Source organism: Micrasema longulum, unplaced genomic scaffold (assembly GCF_059751315.1).
Source record: "Micrasema longulum isolate JH-2025_06_02 unplaced genomic scaffold, ASM5975131v1 h1tg001263l, whole genome shotgun sequence".
In the NCBI taxonomy this organism is placed as follows: domain Eukaryota; kingdom Metazoa; phylum Arthropoda; class Insecta; order Trichoptera; family Brachycentridae; genus Micrasema; species Micrasema longulum.
The window spans coordinates 99,231-121,784 of record NW_028278450.1 but is presented as its reverse complement, the minus strand read 5'-3'; the positions used below and the strand labels follow the sequence as shown (position 1 = coordinate 121,784).

Sequence of the window (22,554 nt, the reverse complement as noted above, 5' to 3'; positions counted from 1 at the left end):
TTCAGTATGATTGATCGCCCAGAATTATTGCTCGGGATTTATAATAGAGAATTCATATAATATGATACAGCACATAAGCATATGAATTATTATAAGACTATCACTTTCCGCCCTCCATACATCGTTCACCCCTGACCCCTGTTATCGAGCGCCCCAACGTCCAAAAAGCGCCTATTTTTCGCTCTTTTATATTTTGCGCCTGGAGCGGCTTAGAGAACAATGAAAAACCTAGGCCGAGAGGCGTGACTCGTGACTTGAAAGCGCTGTCTTGGCTATTTTTGTTGGTTAAGGCTGTAGTCTGGTAAAATACTCGCAAAATTAGGAAATCATACGATTTTGCCATTTTAAAACGAATGTTTTTTTTTTAAATTGCGCAATAATAAAAAAACATAATTTAAACATTAATCAAAAACTAAAGCGGTTGGACTTGTAAAGACCCCCCAGAAGAATTTCTATTGCACAATTATGACTTTTTACAGATTTAGTATTTTTTTATATATATGAACAGCGTATTGCACTTATTTTGCTTCATGAAATAAAATGTTTTTTATTATATTTCAACAATCAGCTTCTGATAATAATGTGTTGAATCTTTGTTCGTTTCCAGAGATGCATGGCGCGCGCCCTTTACGACAACATGGCGGACACCCCTGACGAGCTGGCCTTCCGGAAGGGAGACGTACTCACCGTGCTGGAACAGAACACCGCGGGGACAGAGGGCTGGTGGCTGTGCTCCTTGAGAGGACGACAGGTAATTTATAAAAACTGTTCTTCCCACCTGGCCTGACTGTTAGAGCTGTAGTTTTATTTGCCTTATCTTCAAAATGGAAACCAGGTTCTGTGGTGTTAAAATAATCTTGTATTTCCGTAACAGCCTCCTCTACTACAAGAGATCTTCTGTAAGGCTGCAAGTCGGAGGCCAGGTGCGGTGCTAACTCCTCGGAGTTCAGATGGAAAAGAGAGTGTTCCTCGCGCGTGTATGAACCATACATTTCAAAATCTGTAACAATATTCATTTGCCAGTGTAACTACACTTCAATTAATTAGGAAGTTCAGTGATTAAAAAAAATAAATTGTTTATAGACTTAAACTAGGCCAAAAAATAAACTTATTTTTACGTATCGTTTTATCAGCGTTATGATTTTTTGAAGTTTTTTATTTCTGAAATTACTCCGCGTGTGACGTCTCAAGTTGTCTTCCGCTTCTTCTTGGTCAGTTATGCCGATTGGTCCGTTGACGGTTAGTAAACTGATTAGACATTGGTTGATTTGTATGAACTAGTGACGTCGTTAAAAGCAGTTCGTTTTTATTAAAATATTTTTCTAAACATTTTCAAGATATAATAAAATAAGATTCCTCATGGATATAATAAAATAATTGGGTTCTTGACAGAGATCCTAACACTAACTAATTGGCTTATTTGTTATTTATATAACATGATAAATATAGCTGTTGGTTATCTAAGTTATAACTACGAGTAAGTTAGGCAGTAAGAGGGATTATTATTACATTTAGACGGTCAAAAATTAGTCAATCGTCAAGAATTTTTTAGCTAAAATGTAATGGTTTTTTTTTTTTTTTTCAATTGAATCGGCATTCACTTCGTAACACTTCATTATAAATTATTATGAAAATAAAACTTTGTTACACAACTATAGTTTCGGGAGAGCACTCCTCCCATCGACGGGTGATATAAAACTAATATAATAAACACAGAATATTGTTCACAATGTCATCGAATCTAAACAAAAAATAAACAGATTAATCAGTGAAACTTAGAGCAGGGGGGTTTTTTATTCTTATCAACTATAGTTGTGTTCTTGTAAAAGAATGAAATTGTGTAACACTGATAACAAAGTTTTATTTTCATAATAATTTAAAATGTAATGGCTTTACATTTACAAAACTGTATTGTGGTATATTGAAGCGTACAAATTATTTCTTTTTTTATTATTTATTTTTAAAATGGCGGAGCTGTAGATCGGTATTCCGGGAAGGTTTCCACGGGAGTTGCAAGTTGCCGTACAATGTAGCTTGCTGTAAACTTTCATTTTAAAAAAATCAGTTGGAATGTGTAGAAATTCTTTAATGAAATTTAAGAAAATGCAAATTTTAACAAAATGGCACGCATTGAAATAAAAAAATATATTTTACGCCAATTTTATGTAATAATTTAACTAATAAGAAACATTTTTTTCGTTCATTTTAAAAAACTATTCAATTTAAAGGGAAGGTAATTAATTATGTTATTAATATTTCTGCAAAGTTTATAAAAAATTGGTTGAAATTTTTTAAAAGTAATCTTGTACGGCAGTTATGAAAATGCAGTTTTGAGAAAAACACGTTTAATTTATTAATAATATACACGGCACGTAGTGCCTTTTACTACACAAAAAATACATAGTGTGTAGAAATAAACACTTCAAATAATATAAAGTAGATAAACGAAAAAAATATAGGATAAAAAGTATACATACTCTTATACATATAATACGTAGTGGTTTTATGCAATGATCATGCTAACATGTTGTGTAAAAAATAAATAATCTGTATATAAAAAAATGAATTTATGAAAGTTTGTCCTTTATAGACTCGATAACTACCGGACCAATATACATGCGATCTTTAGCAAAATAATTTAATTTACGTGACGTGACTTATATAATAATATCTTCAATATGTTCATCAGAAAAAAAGTTAGGAGTGAATATGTGTTTTTCATCGAACTTTCAGTGTTGCATTCGACTAACGTAAATTGCAAATGTATATTGCAAATGCATATTGTGTAAAAAATAAAAAAAATAATACAAAAATTTCAAAGTTAGATTTTTTTTTTTTAATAAATAAAGGACAGGTATCTCAAATTATAGGTACGGTCCTCATTGAACAATAAAAATACAAAATATTATTACACCAAGCTAAAGAGAAAAAATGTTATTTTTTAGATGAAAATAACAACAACAAAAAACATAAAATACGTATATTTTCACAAAAATGTACAAAAAGTTTTTTTTAAATACAAATAAAAAGCAAAATAAAATAAAAAATACATAGTATGTACAGTTTTGGTACGTAAAAAGTCAATGATTAAATTACTTAAGGGTTAATCAGCGATACCAGGCCCATACACCATGCCTTTATCTTTATCGTAACGCTGATTTTACTTATCAATTGTTCCCTTCAAGCTTTACGGGCTTCTTATTTCTGAAAGATTACGCCGCTGCCGTCGCTGTATTAGCTTCCGATTGCTGTTGTCAGCAAAATGAAGACCGCAGACACGCCAAAGAGTGGCGTTCACGGGTTGTTGCTTAAGTTTTTCTAATTTCTCCTTGAAATTTTGGGAAAATACTCTACATATTCTCTATTTTTTCATCGTTCTAAATGCATATCCCCCTTTAGTCGATGAAAGCCCGATCCTTGTATGATATTATTGACTGCCGATGAAATAAAAGGAAACATGACATCCCACGGTCCCGGAAGAAACATATTTTTAATAGATTGTCCATGGCTCAAAATATTTTTTTTTATCTCATAAAAAATGTACAATATTGCGTTTAAAATTAAGAGTACAAAAACAGTTAACATTGAAAGGTTGTTTACAGACTGGATTAAAGAAAATACGAGGAGTGGAACCACAAATGAACAAAACCTTTTTTATTTATCTTTTATTCAGATAACAAATATAAGTACACAATATTACTACTAAATACAATTTTTATAGTTATTAAATACATATATTTACATTAACGTTTCCCATTACGTAAAAGAAAAAACAATTCTTGTGTACATAATGGGGAATGACGTCTTACGAGTACAATAGTTTGTTTATTTTATTTTTAATTATAAATATTTTTAAAATAAATTACAAAAAAAATAATAAAAACCGTGTTTTTAATCAGTGCTACACAAACATGAATTATAAATGTAACTTTTCACTTCTTTCTTAAATATATTGTATTCCTGACTGCACTTTTTATTTTCTTTATTCATTTCATTAAAGAAAAATATTCCTCTGTAAGTATAATGATATTATTCTGTAGTTAATTAATTTGTTTCTTTTTTGGGTGATACCGTGTGTTGGATTTGTTCTGACGTTTCGGCTACCATTGCAGGAGCCATCTTCAGGGTAAACTGAGTGTTTTGAGTGTTTACCCTGAAGATGGGTAGCCGAAACGTCGGAACAAATCCAACACATACGGTATCACCCAAAAAAGAAACAAATTGATAACAGTGACCGTGAAAACCTTCGTACCTATTTGTTCAGTAGTTGTTTTTAATTTGGGAATTAAGATATTACCACCTGTTCTAGGTCGCGTACTTACGTGTTGTGACCTAGAACAACTACAATTTATTTTGTATTTATGTATTTGAAGCAAACAATTCTTTTTATTTAACATTATTATATCTAAAATCTTATTATTTTTTTCTGTAGTAATGTATTACTACTTAGAGTTTTTACATCTTAAAATGTTACCGTGTTTTATAAGATTGTAAAGCAGGTTCCCTAAAACGTACATCTTTTTATGCCTATGAGAGCCAGCTATACCTCATACTATTGATGTAAAGTAATCTCAAAATACGTAAAAAATATTTTTTAAATTGTTTTTTTGGCGTAACATATACTCGTGCTTTGTGTCACGATGTTATGTTTTATATTTTTGTAAATGTAAGTAGTTCTAAAACGAGTTGTCTTACTCCTAGGAATGTAAGTAGTACATACAGTATATTTTTAAACGTATAATATGATTTTAAACAATATTTGTAAAAACCTAAATAAGGAGTCTAATTAAAAACTTTCTTCACATTTGTGGACCTTTGAAATCACAGTTTTTACATTAAATCAGGAGTTACTTCAGTTATTTGCATGGCAAACTTTAAAAAGCAATTTTAACAACATTGATAATAAATTATTATTTTATTAGCTTTTTAAAATGGCACTACTCAATTATTTTCGTTTTACGTTTATACTTTCGAGAACAACCATAAAGAATGTTAATAAAACTTGTTCAAAATGACATAAAATATAAAATAATTAATAATAAAATATGTCTCTGTGGGTTGACTCCATTTTAGTAGACTAAAGACATTACTCCCACAAGATGTTCTCCGCAATCTGCTTAACATTATTGTACTACTGTTTGCCGTCGGCGTCGCCATAAAATAAATCTGAATTTATTTTATTATAATTTTATGCAGGTATAACCTGAAAAGTCTTCGAACCCATTAATGCCCTTTTAATTTAAGAATCGAGGGACATATAAAATGCGTTTAAGAAGAAACGCGGTCTGCCTTTTATTTAGCCAAACGTGGTGAAGTATTTTCTTTGCATCAGAGCAATATTTTTTAAAAAATATATAGATATTTAACATGTTCCTATCGTCTTGTTTTCTTGATAAATTGTTCATTATGGGAACTAGAATCACCCACAAATTCTTACAAGCGCCGAGTTTTATCTGCTGTCTTCTGACGTAGGAATCTAAATATGACAAATAATTTTGAAAAACGGAAAAGATACCGAACAGAAAATTTCATTCTGATACTCTTTGAAAAAAAAACCAACCAAATCGAATCAGTTAATTTCAGGCGCGGAAAACGGGATAGCGAAACGTCGATTTTAGTTAGGTATAATTACTTCGACGTGTAGTATTTTTTCGCACAGTATCGGGGAGGCATTTGTGAGAGAGTCACAGAAAATCGATGTTCAAATACCTATTCATCGAAATTGTCTGGCATCGCGTAACGTCTTAAAGGGAAAGATACTTGCCTCGCGCATGGAAGGTTCTGGGTTTGATTCCTAGTGAGAACACGAAAATTAAAAGTGATGTTTCTCAATTAAATGTGATGTTTCTGGGTTTCTGTGCTGTAATTCACCATAGTTGTAGGGCCTCTCTGACGAATACATATCTATATCTAGGACACAAAACAGTCAAACTTGATAAAGAATACCCGACAGCAGAGATACCAAGAAGAAAGGGGCCAAGTTGGGCTGCTTTCGGTAAACTAAAATATATTTTTGAAAGTAAAGAAGTCCCTAAATGCTTAAAAAGACACGTCTATGAATTGTGCATATTGCCGGTGACGAGATACGGACTAGAAACTATGTCTGTCGCAGAAAAGAACCCAGAAATTAAAATGCACACAACCATCCATGGAAAGATAGATGTTCGGTGTATGTCTAAGACATAGTAAGAAATAAAGAAATAAGGCGCCGAACTGGAGTCGTGGTTATCATGGGTCGTGCAGCAAAATTGAATTGGCAGTGGGCAGGACACTTGGCGAGGCAAAATGATGGCTGGTGGAAACCCAGAATAATAAAGTAGAGACGATGGGCAAACAAAAGAAGTGTTGAAAGGCCACATAAAAGATGGATCGATGACATTGCCTCTATAGCCAGTAAAACATGGATGATGAAAGCGGGTGATAGGAAGGAATGGAGACGTTTGGAAGAGGCTATCCAGCGGTGGAGAGAAAAAGCTGAAGAAGATTGGGACTCTTTGCCTTTGGTGGTGCAATTTTGATGATTAGGATAAACGTTTTTGCCTGCTCATCTTTCAATACTTTAATTTATTTAGTCGTTTTTGGGAAAATCACTTTAAGGGCGCTATGTATGAAGGGTCTCTACAGTCGGCATTATTTGCATAATATAATAGAGTTACTTAAAATATTCGTTTATGAAAATTTATGCAGTAGAATGGCTAAAAATATTGAATGTTTCTTTATGTGACTGCCGTTGCCAAATAATAGGAATGCACGCATGAGAGATGTGTAAATTTATACTAAGCTTAGTTTATGTGGAAATCAGTTGAATCGTGACGTCGCGTCGTTCTATTGGATAAAATGTTTAATTGTGCGTTGTTCTCACAGGGAATATGTCCCGGCAATAGGCTGCGGCTCCTGGCTGGGGTGTACGACACGGGGGGGCCCCCTTCGCCCCCCACCACCCCGGGGGCGCGCCCCCTGCCCCCTCCGCCCCCGCACGCGGGACAGCCCTCCCTGTACAAGGGCCACTACAGGAGACGGTCCTTGAACACCATGCCCAATAAGGTTTGTACTTAATGTTACTGAATCATATGGATCAGCGATCAGATTTGCTCAGTTGATATCGTAAATGTGTAGGAGTATGCTCGTATACGAGTAAATGCTGGACAGTCAAAAATGCCAGTACAAAACTACACTGACTTACCTGCCTGCTTACTTTCTTATTTCATTTATTTAACACTTTATATACATGTAAATTTTACATACGTAGAAGGGCGGGCATATTGCCTTAAGGTAATTTCCTCCTACCTATCCAAGCCGTTCAGTTTGAGAAAATAAGAAGTATTTGAACATTTAATCAGTTCAACGTCGCTTGCTTTAAAAAGTAGCGTGGATGCTTGAGCTAGAGAGAGGTAACTATTCAGATATAGAGTCAATGTTAAATATTTGTAGTCTACAAAAACGTAGAACTAATATAGGCCATAATTATATATGTTTGGCATACTAAATGGTATAATCGATGTGCCATCATTACCGGGACAGGTAAAATTCTATATTCCGGCTCGTAGGTTGAGATAAAATGAAGTATTATTCATCGATCAGCATAAAACAAACAATAGCCTTAATTCTCCAATAACCCCGTCTTTGTTGTATTGTTAACTCACTACAAGATCTGGACTTTTTTGGTTTAAGTTTGAAACCATTTAAACCAGCACTAAAGATCTTGTCTCGATGGTCCTTATGTTTGTCAATGCTTTTTTTCTTCTTTTTTTAATGTTTTTATATTGTAATATTTATCCTTATGAATTGTATAAATGAAAAATGACCGTAAATTAATAAATAAACATATTGTATTAATTAATTTTACACAAAGTTTGAAACAAAAATCTACACTATATTATAAAAATAGGAAGGGGGATGGGAAAGAGAGAAGAAGGAGAAAGGAAAAACTCAAATGTTTGGATAGTGACATTTCAATCTTATTGATTATATTAAAGATAAATGTAAAATCAACATTAAAAAGCACATGATGACTTCACTAACCAGGCGAGACTTAACATGACTTGACCTTGTAATAAATAAAACATTTGTTGAAAACTTACAAATTTCCCAGATAATTAATGCCAATCGATAAAAATCGAGCAAATCAGTACCTAAAATCTTAAAAAATAATCGATATAATCTCATGGTTGGCTATCTAAAAATTATTATATTAATAATAATCATAATAGTTTATTAATAAAATAACAATAACTTTATCTACTACATACACACTTAGGTAATAGATTTCTCTAGATCATGTCTTGTCTGCCTAATTAGGTACAACCTGTTTTAAGGCAGATATTTTTATGCAAAATAAACAATAACATTACTATCTACTAGTAAATTTATTATACAGTTCTACAATATTGATTTATAACATTTATTATTTAATAATGATTTTAAGGTAAATTTTCCGATTTTTCTCGACCTAAACCCAGTAACCAATTTTTTACAAATTTATTAAATTTAATCCGGGCCATGGTTATGCAATGTTTGGGTAACATATTGAATATTTTGGGGCCCAGAAACCTGAAATTTATTTGCCCGAATTCAGAGTTTGTGATAGACCCCATGATCCATCCTCTAGTTTGACTTATGGTAGTGTGGGAGTGTTCCTTTTGGGATTTGGTAGAATAATTTGCTTTCACGAACATTATTATTCTAAAAATATAAAATTGCCGTATTATAAATATATTTGTCTTTAAATTAATGCTGTCACCTAATGGTGTGCATTTACTAGCAATAATTGCCAATGTATTAATAACGTTATTGAATTTAACGTCGGTTCGGCAGTTTTCTTACAGAAATAAAATTTGTTACCCTGTACGTCTCTGTGGTACATGAAACCTTATTAATGTACAATTTAGAGAGCTTACTATTTTATACAGTAACCTTAAACTAAACATTTATCAGCCATAGTCATACAATAAAGGTAGTTTTAGTTTTTAGTTTTGCTTGTAATTATTTACAGTAAATCATATCTATTTTGATATTGATATTGATATTGAGTTCGTAGTCAATGTGTCTTAGAAATGTTCTCTGTATCGATTCAAGAAGTTTAATGTGTACTTTTTTTTGTTTTTTATTTTTTTATTTATTTCTTAAGTTAGCTTATATTAAAACTAATATAAACTATTATGTACATTTACATCATCTATATATATTTACATTTCCTTACAGTAACTTATACATTTATTTTTAAATTCTTTCAGACACTTTTCATTCTTCATACATTCAGGCATCTCATCATACATTTTTAAACCCTTATACATCAAACAATTTTGCGACTCAGCTCTTTTCAATAATGGTAGTCTTATTTTATCCTTTTGTCTAGTAGCATATTCATGACAATTTTTGTTTAAGACAACTTTATCCTTAAAATATTTTGGTAATTTATCGTGAAAAAATTTATGTATAAATATCAACATATTAAATTTAAGTCTCCTTCTTACAGATAACCATTTTAGTTCATCTCTCATTTTTTTTACATTGCTATATTTATTTTTCTTAATAACTATTCTCATCGCTTTATTTTGTAAAATTTCTAGTTTATTTAAATTTCCTTCGTTTGCTAAAAATAATATTGTTGAGCAGTAATCTATATGTGGAAGAATGATTGTTTTGTAAATTAGTTCTGCAGTTTTACTTTATAATGCGGACATATACAATACAATCTTACCTTCATGTACCAAAAATGATCAAGAAACATTATTCATTATTAGGTGCGGAGAGTGAATGATTATGATTAATACGCGTTATCAAATGTCAAATATTCCAAAAAACAATGTTTTCAAGTACTTTTAAGTTCAGTGATACGGTAAATTGGATATAAAAATATTTTCTTACACGCGATAAAAATTGGAGCATTTAATTGTATCGCGAAGTTTATCACAAATGTATGAAAAAAATATAAAAGCGATTTTAATAAAACCAAACTACTTTCAATGACATCACGAGTTCTTGCTAATCAACCAATGACATGGTGTTGTGATAGATTACCAGTTTACAGGAAGCCAATTCACCAATCAGCTAACTTATCGTAGAGAACTTGTGACATCACAGGCGGAATAATTTCAAAATTACAAAACTTTAAAAAATCATACCACTGATAATACGATACATTTTTATTTTTTTTTTATAAAAAAAACACTGAACTTCCTTACCGTGGACGAAGGTAAAGAATTCAATAGTTGCTGGCCCTGCTTATTTCTCAACGCACCTTTTAGTTTATTTGTAAATTGAATGTAAAATATTTTAAACCTTGTCAAGCTTCAATACGTTTCTTTTTTGGGTGATACCGTGTGTGCTGGATTTGTTCCGACGTTTCGGTTGCCACGGTACAAATTACTAGTACTCAAACACATACTTTTTTCTACAAAACACACAGTTCACTCTGAAGATGGCTCCTGCAATGGTAGCCGAAACGTCGGAACAAATCCAACACACCCGGTATCACCCAAAAAAGAAACATATTGATAACAGTGACCGTGAAAACCTTGTCAAGCTTACATATAAATGTATGTCCCTGTTTTCAGCATCATATCAAATAAAAGTATCAGTATCATTCCCTTTCCGCACCTAATGGTGCTAAGGGCACTGCATTGGTACACCAATCGCAGCGTATCTTGATCTTTTTTTTTTTTACATGAAGGTAAGATGATCAGTCTTATGCTTCAGGTACCAGTCCAGGGCTGCAATTATGAATCTGGCTATCTTCATCGGTATATACTAAGACCGTAAAAACTAATATCGATATTTACTCGTATGTACGAAAGTGTGTTTATTTGTATAAAAATTCAAAGTATCTTCGTCGGTAACCGGCAATTGAACATGTTTAGAAAAATAGAAAAAAAATTATAAACATATTATATTTTTCATACAGAAAACTTAATTTTATTTTGTAGATAAAATTGAAGAAAATTTTGACTTTCCATTAGAACGCGTACCCTGGGACTATGAAATATTCTAATGTGTAAACACCCTTTTAATTAAATATTTCATATCAACCATGTCGGGAATCGAACCTGAGAGGTAGGCAAATTGCGCTGACCACTACACTACGAGGCTGTGGCTAAAAGTATAATAACTGCAAATTATTGCATATAGACGGTATCGAGATTCAGCCGCCATACCGGACAATAGCCATTTCGTGTTCAGAGTTAAAATCGTTTATTTGTGGCAGATCAAGTATCGTTGGAAAAAAGCAAGAATCTCGCCTGCAGAGTAGCGATGGTCCATAGTTCTGTAGTGAACTTACTGTCGACAGTTGATTCTCCTCATATGGAAGTGGTTCTGCCCTTAACTAGACTGGCCTTACTCTTCAACGGTTATTTTCGCTGACCAAGAAACGATTGCTATGCAAGTATGACACGATACTCACTTTACAATTTAAAGTACCAACTAGTAAATTGGTAATGTCGCTGTGCGTTGTACGGTCAGAGATACTGTCAGGTAGTCGGTAGTGGAGTGTATGTAGAATGTAGATTACTATACTATTTTAAAGCCTGTTCATTATTACAAGAATTTCCAAATAAACAAACCAGCCGCGTGATACCCGACGGAGAATAGCCTATTTCACACATATCATCTTAATCTAAACGGCACGGTAAAATTATAGTGGATTGGCATTTTTTAGATTCGTTTTTGCCTATTTAAATTTGATTTTATTTATGTTTTTCTACTTTTTTAAATAAAATTCGATAGTTAATTATTTTAATAAAAATTATAATATTGATAAAAACGCCTCGGTTAATATATTAAATTTAAAAAATAATAATAATAGATAAGTGCTCTCATAATTTACCCAAATATTACTTTTTGGTGACCATTTTCAACGAGTTGTAAATAACTCACTATTAGAAAATGGGAATGAAAGTTGGGGTGGAGTGGGGTTCGAACCTCTGATCTCTGATCCGTGAGTCCGCAACACTAGCCACGGGACCACAACCCGATTGAAATAATATGGTAAAACTTAACAAAATAAATTTTAATGATAATTTTATCGAAATCATTATTTAAATTTAGCGAGTACTCTCTGGTAAAAATCCTCCAAAAAGAAATCGACTGGAGATTAGTCGGTCTCATGGTGTACTGGTTATTGCGTTTGCCAAGAATTCAATAAGTAAATAATTGTAAAACAATAAATATCGATCTACCGTATTGTATTTTATCACGCCGTGTAGATTATATTTCCTAATCTTAACAAATTACAATAGGGATGGAGAATACCTTAAATAAGGGAATATGAAAGTCTAGGCAGTTACGAGGCTTATTTTTTAAAATTTTATTTTATTGAAATAAACGGCACTTAGTGCCTTTTACATATTAGTTACAAATACAATTAAATATACATACATGTAAGCTTAATTTAAGTAATACAGAGCATTTAAAACAATATTATTAATTTAGAAAGTCTAAGAAATATAAACTATATAAAATAATAAAATATTACCAGTTATAGAATTATCGATAAAAAAAAAAAATTGGTATGGTATCTGTCATTGGATGGTTTAAGTGGCGACTTTACATACTGTGTAACATTTACCATTTTACCTATATTTGAACGTCCATATTTCTTCAATTCTTACATTTGTTGATTGATTTTAGTGAATTAAAGAGCTGAAACCTTTGTTAATCTTAATGACTCCCGAGGGGGTGAAATCCAGTATTTTGTCTACAAACATTTGGACTAACTCAAATATTGTCCTAACCTTAACTATTTTTGGTGCTACTGGCTCTTAGTACCGCAGTTAATCGTGAAATCATAAAATTATCAAAACATAAAAAAATCAAAAAATCATAAAATAGCGCAATAATATTTGTTTCTTATAAAATAAATATACTTCTCATAAATTCTGCTAAAAAACAATATTTTATCCGTTTCTCATATTTTCCACGAATTTCAAGAATTCTTTTGTTAACTTAACTTCAAAAGTTCTTGAGATTTAATTCGTTTTCTGTTATGTAACAATCAAGTTTTTGATTTGAGTTTTTAACTTCGTTTGTCCTTGTCTAGCTAGGGTCACGGGGACGTCTGCCAGACCCTTGAGAATACAAACACGAGATCCATTTATTACGAAAGTTTTAGCTTATTTATTTGTCTCTTTCTCCGGCCATCTTTGCGATACCCTCATTTCCTTATGTCTCTTCTTTCTGCAAATTACTGTAGGTTCCCTAGAAGATTACAGAGGGAAAAGTAAATGACAGTGCCTGAATCTCCAGTCATTATCCTCCGTAAAAGTAATCCCTTGCACTCCGACCAAATTGAAATCTTACGTTCCCTTATGTTGGGTAGGTTTCTATTATGAAGGCGTTTGTATTTTCTGTTCGTCAAGTATGTAGGTAGTAGGTACCTACCCCTCCTTTTGTTTGTCAAAATTCACTCGTGTTCGTGATAATTATTAATAGTTATAATTATAAATTGACACACGCAAATAATTTTACGAAAGCCATGAGAGTCCACCTAAAGTTACGTTTTACCGGGTTGTTTTGTTGTGGTCTTAAAATTAAATCGTAAAATAAATGTTTGCGTTGGAATGTCGAAATTCCCAAGAATTCGCAGATTAATTAAACTTCGGTCGCTTTCTCACACGTAACTTTCATTTGTGTACATTGTCGCTACACAGTCCAAATTCACCAACTGGACTTATCACTTTTGATATTCAATATTTACAATTTACTGACTGTGTATACTTATAATGCCGTATTTAGCGGTCTCCATGAATTTTGCGATAGTTATTCCCGCGTACCGGATATATTTCCTAACATAATCATAATAATAATATTTGGCTGATTTATATAGCGCCATTTTCGTGAAAATCACCTCAAGGGCACTTTACAATTGTGTACTTAAACTTACATTTAACTAAACTAAAGTGACATATTATATTTTCTGATTTAAAATTGAGGATATGATAATATAAGGAAGTGAGATTTTAGTTGGGATCTGAACTGACTGGGACTGTCGATGATTCGTTAGTTTGAAGGCAATTGATTTCAGGCAGAGGGGCCGGCAACGGTAAAACCACGATCTCAAAATCTAGTGTTTGAGGAACGCCAGATTTTGACAAGTTTTCCTCTTCCTGAATCAAATGCTGACCTAAGAGTAGATTTTCTTCGACCTGTATTTCCCCTTATACAAAGGTCGATAGGTATCTTGGAGCCATTTCATGAAGGGATTTAAATAATGTCCAGCAAAGCTTGTATTTTATTCTCTCTGTGCTTTTAAACCAGTGCAAATCTCAAAGATGTTGTTAGATGTGAGAATATTTTTTTACTCCCGTAATAAGCCTTGCTGCTGCATTGAAAACAGATTGAAGTTTATTAGTTTGATATTTTGGGAGATTTGCGTATATTCCATTACAGTAATCTAGTACTACACTACAGTAACCTATAGAACAAACCTATTAAACTTACAGGTCAATTATTATAATATGAAGCAGTGACTAAATGATTTTCTTGTCAGATTATTATATATTTTATTGTTTACATTTATTTTGAAATTATTTTTAACTTCTACTGAATGTGTTGTACAATTTTAAGGTTTAAAATTTGTTTCTTTATCTTGGGTAAAATAAAATGTATTTTTATTAAAAAATAATTAAACCAAGTTCGTTCATATTATTAGTTGCATAAAAGGCAATTATGCCCTCGGTAAATGTTAATAAAATATTATTATGTTTATGAATTACTACGTTTTTTTATAACAACTTAACTGTATAAAGAAGTATGATTACGTTTTTCTTCTCTGACATATATTCGTAAATATTAGTACCAGGGCCGCGATTACAAACGCTATCTTTATCGGTACATATCGAGATGGCATAAAGTGAAATTGATATTTATGTCTAAAACTGTGTATATTTGTATGAAAATTGAAGATATCTTTGTTGGCAAGACGTAATCAAATATGTTTCGAATATAAAATCGGTTGCCATCAATTGTCCATACAGACATACAGAGTAAAATCGATTTTTTTAACAAAATGAGGAACTTCAGCCCTACGGGAAATTGGATACAAAAAATATTTTCTTGCGCGCGGTAAAAATTCTAGCATTAAATTGTACGGTAAAATTTCTTGAAAATGTACGAAAATAAAAATATTTTAATAAAAACGCACTACTTTGAATGACGTCACTGGTTTATATGAACCATCCAATGATATGAGGGCTTTTAAGGATATCCAGTTTAGTCACCGTAAACGAACCAATCGGAATAACTGTCATAGAACAACCTCTGACATCACACGCGGAGTTATTTCAGAAATACAAAACTTGAAAAAATCATAGCGCTGATAATACGATATATAAAAATAAAATAAAATAAAATTTGGCTTAGTTTAATATTCAATTAACAAAAACAAAAAAAAACACTGAACTTCCTCATTGTATGTATTTTTATAATTTTTTTAATGTATCTTTGTCGGTAACCTGTAATATTGAACATATTTTAAATAAAAAATCTACACATTTTCGTTCGAAAGTTAGATTTTACTTAATAGGCAATTGAAGATAAATCTGTTAACCTACCATTGTAATCGCCCTATTTTATTGGTATATCGTCTGTAGGTACCTTGATCATTTTATTATATAACGGTGAGATAACATTCGTTTGATTAATCAGATACTAGTTACTATGGTAATATTAAGGTAAAAATTACTTAAAACCATAGAATTAAAAATAGTCCAGAAACCGCATACGCACATCAAACAGAAGGCGACTCAACTACTCATAAATGAGAAGGTTTACGTTTTGACCCATTAGTTTCTATGTAGACGTCGCTCAGTACGCAACTTCTGATTTGAATTAAACTATGCCGTGTTGTGTCCTTTTAAAGTATAGAAATACAGCTAGGATCTTAAAGAAACAGGATGCAATCACATTTCATCTGTAATTTGCAAATGAATGTGTATATAACAAATGCATTATTTAAAAAAATGAATTATTTTTCCATCTGTCAGATTGTCGAAGAAACAAAATGGAAATTTCGTTAGTGTTGCCAGGGTAGAATTATTTTTTACCCTACTTTGCTCATCTAATAAAATAACTAATGAAAATTAGACCTCGGATTAAACAAAGCCGTGGGGGACATTTGAACGACATTATCTTTAAAACGTAAAATATTACTTAACATCATATAAAAATATCCGTTTTATGTCAAATAAAAGTTATTTTATATTTTAAGTTCAAAAGACATTAATTCAATTACTCTTATTAAATTACCCTTTACTTATCTACTCTGTTGTGTCAATCAATGTTTCCACGTGCACAATAAAAGTTTAGAGAAATTAACAGATTACTTTTTTTTTACCTTACATTTGTGTTATGATTTTTTTCCCCATCTAGCAACATTACCCGGCGACTTCACGAATACGCGCGGCGAAAGTAAGCCGGAGTGGGGGAATTATTGGACACAGTCCGATGTATTCAAATATGATTCTACGCTCCTTCTGGACTATTCTTAATTCTATGCGTAAAACCTACAAACTGTGATTTGAAAATAAAAAACATATTTTCTGTGTGCTTTGGATTGTAAAATACGGTGAAACATTGGCATGCTTGATTTTAAAGCTTATTATTGCCTCTGTTTACTATCGTAATGATGGACGTCAATGATATCGGGCAGTATACTGGTTCGCTAGGTCCTTCCTTTCTTACAATCACTCATTCGTTTCTAACGAGAGGGAGCAAATGTCAGAGTGTTTCCTCCGAAGAGATGTTTCGAATTTGTATGTACCCTTGTCACGTTCCGTCAACACTAGTCGGGCTATCAGCGCAGGAACACGGGCAACAGTTACAGTACCCAGAACTGGCTGATGTTGCAACTCTGGGAACTACCGAGTACCAGTGCCTCGATTATGAACGCTATCTTCATCTGTATATATCGAGACGGTATACTTGACTTCTGTACTGTCTGTATCTTACCTCGGTATGTTCTACCTACTTGTCATATCGACATCATATGATCGAAACCAGCCAATGGAATGACCGCAAACAATTAGTCCGCGTTCCTTACGTCATTAACATTTAAAACAGTTCTCATTAATATTTTAAATAGGCTTCTAGAATTAAAAGTGCTCACTTCAAAACGATTATAAACTCCAATAAATCCCAATTCAAGCAAAAAATACTCGCTTGAACATGAATTTTGCATGACTTTTGGTAATCACCTAGACGGTATGCTTAACGATCATCTGTATGTATCTACCGATCGACTACAAAGCCGGCTTCTATAACGTCTCGATACATACACTCGGAAAGATAGTAAAACAGATGGAAAAAATATAATTACTAAATTATTTTTTTAGAGTGGTAACTTTCTGACGCATATAATCTGTGTCTGACGCCTAGATACTCTTATTTGTTAATAGGAGAGAATCTAGCGACATTATTTTCACATCTAGGCGTTCGTTTTATTAAAGTGATAGTTATGTCGGAATTTAATTCGACTTCAAAACTTACTTATTTCTCTCTCATATTTTTAATAGGCTTTTAAGAAAAAAAAGTGCCAACCTCAAAACTATTAAAAATTTAAAAAAATCATAATTGAAGGAAAAGTTGCTCGGTGGAACAAAATTTTTGTCACTTTTAATGCGTAGATAAACGTATCGAAGGGTTCTAGACTCGTCAATACAAACTGATGTACTTACATCAAAACTTGATGGTGGGGATATCGGTAGTGTACCTTTATAGTCGGTCGGGAGACTTTTATCTTCAACTATGACGTCATACTGAAGCTATGTCATTTTAGAGCGTAGATATGTGTACCGTGACGTACGCTTCCCCTTGATTCATATCGATGTACCTACCCAAAACTTGAAGGGGGGGTCGGAAGTATATCTTTATAATCGCTAGAGGGGATTTATCTTCAACTTTACCGTCAAGGTGAAGGTATGACGTCTTTATCTTCCCATCATAATCGAGGCCCAGCTACCAGCTACTGGCCACCGGTTACCAGTCAAGTAGAAACACGGAATATGAGATGACTGTGTAATTCGCCCAAGTACTCGTCTGTTTATACAAGCTAATGGGTCCGCATGCTAATATTGTTTGAGTTTTATTTATACTTAGTATACCTCGGTGCACTGCGATTGTGGCGGCATTGTACTTTGTGCGTGCTTTTACTGTAGTGTGCTATTGTAAATTTGTTTATTTTTTGTATTACCACGTTCTTCTTCCTTTCGAAGCGGGACCCGGGAAGAATGGCTGCGGTCCCAATTTAGAACCGACTTATTTATTTAATGTCACAATTAAATTATCAGGTGAATGTAGGGGCTATGTTTAATTGATTTATCACAAATTGGCAATACTGACGTGAGGGGACAGATAAAGCTTTTAAAGTTTGTTATTTTAGCGGTTTGATTGTAAAGTAATATTAAATTTTCGCTTAATTAGTTTTTTTTTAATAATTGATATCTGATTGTAGTAAAGGCATGGCTGGATACTAATTACTTAACTCTTAATAAATCTAAAACTAACTTCATTCCATTTCAAATCAGTTCTAGAAACTATTCACAAAATGCTTATTTTAACATCAAACTACATAAGAATAATTGTCTTCATAGTGCTCATTGTAATTATCCAATACTGGATAGGACAGACAATGTCAAATACTTAGGAGTTATTATTGATATAAATTTAAAGTGGAAACAGCAGGTTTAAAATATTACAAATAAACTTCAAAGATTAACGTATATATTCAAAACAATTTGAAATCTAATTAATAAACAGGAACTTTTAAAGATTTATTTTGCATTGTGCCAATAAATTTTGGAGTACGGTATAATTGAATGTGGTGGTTTCAAAACACAGTTTTAAAAAGCGTATTTGTTGCACAAAAATCCATAATGAAAATAATACTCAGAGTCCCGATACAGACATCTACTGAAGAAATATTCCACAAATCACAACTTATGACACCAAAACAATTATACGTCAAAACAATACTCACTTACAGATTCAAAAACTACTCTTTCTCAAATGAAAGACAAAACCCCTACAATACATCACATACAAATAATATTATCACTAGATCCTCGACACAAAGACAACTTAAACAAATACAAACTAATACAACTTTCGGACAAAGAGATTTTGAGTATTATTCAATTAAAATCTATAATCTACTTCCATTATCTATTAACAACAGTTAGTAACGAGAAAATGTTCAAAAAGGCTATAAAAAAAATGGATAGTGGAGCTAGGTAGAAGTCAAATGGATTGTCTCATTCGCCCAAACCAATATTGAATCAACTGCTCCACAAGTGTATAGCTTAGGTTTTTGTTCTCTCATTGTGCGTTTTGTAATATAAATAATAAAGATGTACATAAATTAATTATAAACATAAATGCGTAGTGTTTAAAACTGTCTGAACATTTTGTTAATTATTTCTGTTTATTAAGTTATTCTCCTTTGTTTATTCGCAAATGTAAAAATATTTTAAAATAAAAGTATATTGTCAAGTGTCCTGGGCACGGGTAACCCTAGTGAGGTCACATTATTTTTATTATTAATTATAGTTTGTAAGACAAAACATATGAATAAATAAATAAATATAAATAAATGTATGAAAGAACTAAAAGGCTTAAGAATGGGAGATTTAATTGTCTTTTGTATGCTGATGATGCCGCGCTTCTTGCCAACAGCAAAGAGGAACCGCAATTCTTGGTAACAAAAGTCTACGATGTATGCGAGGGAAGCGATTTGCTGATGAATGTCGATAAATCTAATGTGATGGTTTTTGAAAGAAATTAAAGTATGACTAAATGTGAAATCACTGTGAGTGGGGGTTATAATACTAAAACAGGTAGAGGAATTTGTGTATCTGGGAAGTATGCTTACTAGGGATGGAATGACTGAGAAATATATTGAAAGGAGGGTGAGTGTCGGGAACAGATTGAACGGTGCTCTTAAATCAACATTGGCAAATAAATGTTTGTCGCAAGAGACAAAATAAGCAATTTACAATGGAGTCCTGGTCCCGACCCTGAAAAACAGGGATGAAAGTAGGCCGAATGCTGTCAAAATGCGATCTCTCAAGCGAATGTGTTGTAAAACTTTGTACGATAGACGCACAAATGTCGAGATCCGTACATTATGTAAGGCTGAGATAAGCATTATCGTCAAAATCAAGAAAGGAGCTCTGCATTTGTTTGGACATGTAGAGCGAATGGACAGCGAAAGAACGGCTAAAAATATTTACAACGCGAATGTTGATGGATGCAGAAATAGAGGAAGACCGAGAAAGACATGGCATGACCAAATCCAACAAATACTTGAAGATGTACATGTTAAGAGTCGGAATAATCGGCGCGCGTGCATGAGAAGAAGTATGAATGTAGAGGAAACGAGAGCTGTATGCAAAGATAGATTGATGTGGCGTTCTATTCTCTCTGCCTAACCTTACGGGGAAACAGCGTGATGGTTTGTTGTTGTTGTTGTTATAATGGAATTCTATAAATAATTGTCAATAAATAGCATAAATTGTAGTGAAATTCTCCCATTTAGAAAAAGGCGAAGTCACGAAATTTAATTTTATGTAAGGCAGTAAAAAATATTATGAAAAGAAAAAATCAAACAGAACGTCCTATTAAATAACTCTTAAATTAAATATAAAATGTACCTTGTTATTATTAGAGCACACGTATATGTTTATGTGTGCCTTAGCCCCTTTTTCAAGATCCAAAATAAGTAAATAAATACCGAGTACATATTATAATAATGGCTGAAGGTTTGTGTGCAATAAGGTAACTTCTTTGGTGTAAGTCTTCATAGTTTTAAAAATTCACTAAGATAGACCAGATCTTGTCTTGAGGTAGAAATTTTTATTTTTTTTGTCCGAGCTTTAATTTTATTTAGTTGTATTTTATTTTATTAGTGCCTGTATCTATTCTAAGAAATTGTATTTACCATCGTTAGAATGGACTGCATAAGTCCGTCAAATGAATAAATAAATAAAAATAAATATTTATAAAAACTATAATAGCATACATTAGTTGGTTTTAATAACGCACATATATTTTAATAATTAACCTAAATTTCAAATAAATGTTACTATATACACTAGTAAAATGAAAGTCATTCATTTACATCGAGTACCTACATAAATATATCCGTAGATAGGCGAGTCCTCCTGAAAATTGACAGCGCAGCGGGGACTTGGCTTGGGTAGGGTAATCTATCGTGGATCGTGGCCCACCGTATTGCTCGGGTTCTCTTCCGATCTAGGTCAGGTATCTTGTTATCTGTGTAGGATATAAAATACACGGGAGGGTATACCCCTGTACCACACCCTCTTCGTTTCAGGGCTAGGGAGGTGGTCTACCACACCCCCTAAATAACACGTCAGTCATAGAAAGTCCTCGATTTTGCACGTTTCTTTAACATGCTATGCGGCAACAAATAACTACAGAACGTATAACATAATAAATAATCTTGCTGTCTGCCATCTTTTTTACATAATATTATGAATAAAGTTTTTTTTTTCATGTTTACTTACTGTGTGAATTTTTCTTCTTTGAGAGTGTTATTACAGAATTATAATCTTATGACGCTAATCTCCAGCTATCTCTCCAACGTTTTGAGGACTTCCTGTCTTCCTGGTGGATGCTGTCCATCTGGTATTCCATGGAGAGGGATTCTCGTGGAATTCATTCTCTGTACATGTACTTTCATGTTGGTAGTTAGTACCAGTATCGTAGTTCCCGTCTGACCACATCTTGAACCTCACAGACTTCTCGCACTGTGGTGTTCCGTACACGATCACGTTAAGTCTTCCCAGCGTACGCAGAGTTGTCTTTCTGAATTAAATCGTTGTTTCAATTTATTTCCGTGTTTCAGAAAACTTCAGGTGTTCAAAAAAAGGTTAACATAATTATGTAATAAATTTGATAGTAATATTGGTAAGACGGCAATATGCCATACATGTTATGCATACCTTATTTTTATAACCAACAAGTTTTTGTAGGTCTCTCTTCTTATTTTATTCCCTTTTTCCTATTGAAGAATAGTATCGATATTAATTTATTTGTATAGGTACATAAACATACGGCAAATGATATTTTAGTGTATATTTTATTTATTATTTTCACATACGCATTGAAATTTTAAAAAAAATTATAACTATTATTTCATTAGTTGGTTGGCGTCAATGTGAAAATGCAATTGTACAAAAAGACAAATAAAATAATATTCAATAGGGAAAACCACATACTACGAATACCGATAAAAAAATATGAAATGGATTTAGAATAATTAATTCGAAATTCGAATTATTTTCGAAATCAGTAAAGATATTGTGGAGAAATGATTTCATACATAAATGTAAAAAATAAATTGAATAAAAATACGTTGCTAGAAAAACGCGACATGTTTGGCCTTGGTAGTTGTGACGTCAAGATTCGTGACAATGTTTTATACAAATTCGAATAGCCAGGAATAAATAAACATGAATCGTGACTTATTGGGTGCGTGGCCAATGGAATGACATTGATATAATAATAATAAATTTAATTCCAGTTAATACATAGACATAC

At 32.5% G+C, this 22,554-nt stretch overlaps 1 protein-coding gene across 2 annotated transcripts in view; it reads left to right on the top strand.

Moving 5' to 3' along the window:
* The first annotated feature begins 612 nt into the window (after positions 1-612).
* Positions 613-22,554, top strand: part of p130CAS (Serine_rich_CAS and FAT-like_CAS_C domain-containing protein p130CAS) — a 28,256-nt gene continuing 6,314 nt past the window's right edge. Inside the window, exons 1-2 of one of the 2 annotated variants that reach the window (XM_088234634.1) lie at positions 613-751; positions 6,865-7,044. In XM_088234634.1, the coding sequence (XP_088090760.1) occupies positions 614-751; positions 6,865-7,044 (318 nt within the window). In that variant the 5' untranslated portion in view covers position 613. The remainder of the gene's footprint in view (positions 752-6,864; positions 7,045-22,554) is intronic. The other variant, XM_088234635.1, reaches the window with a different exon arrangement.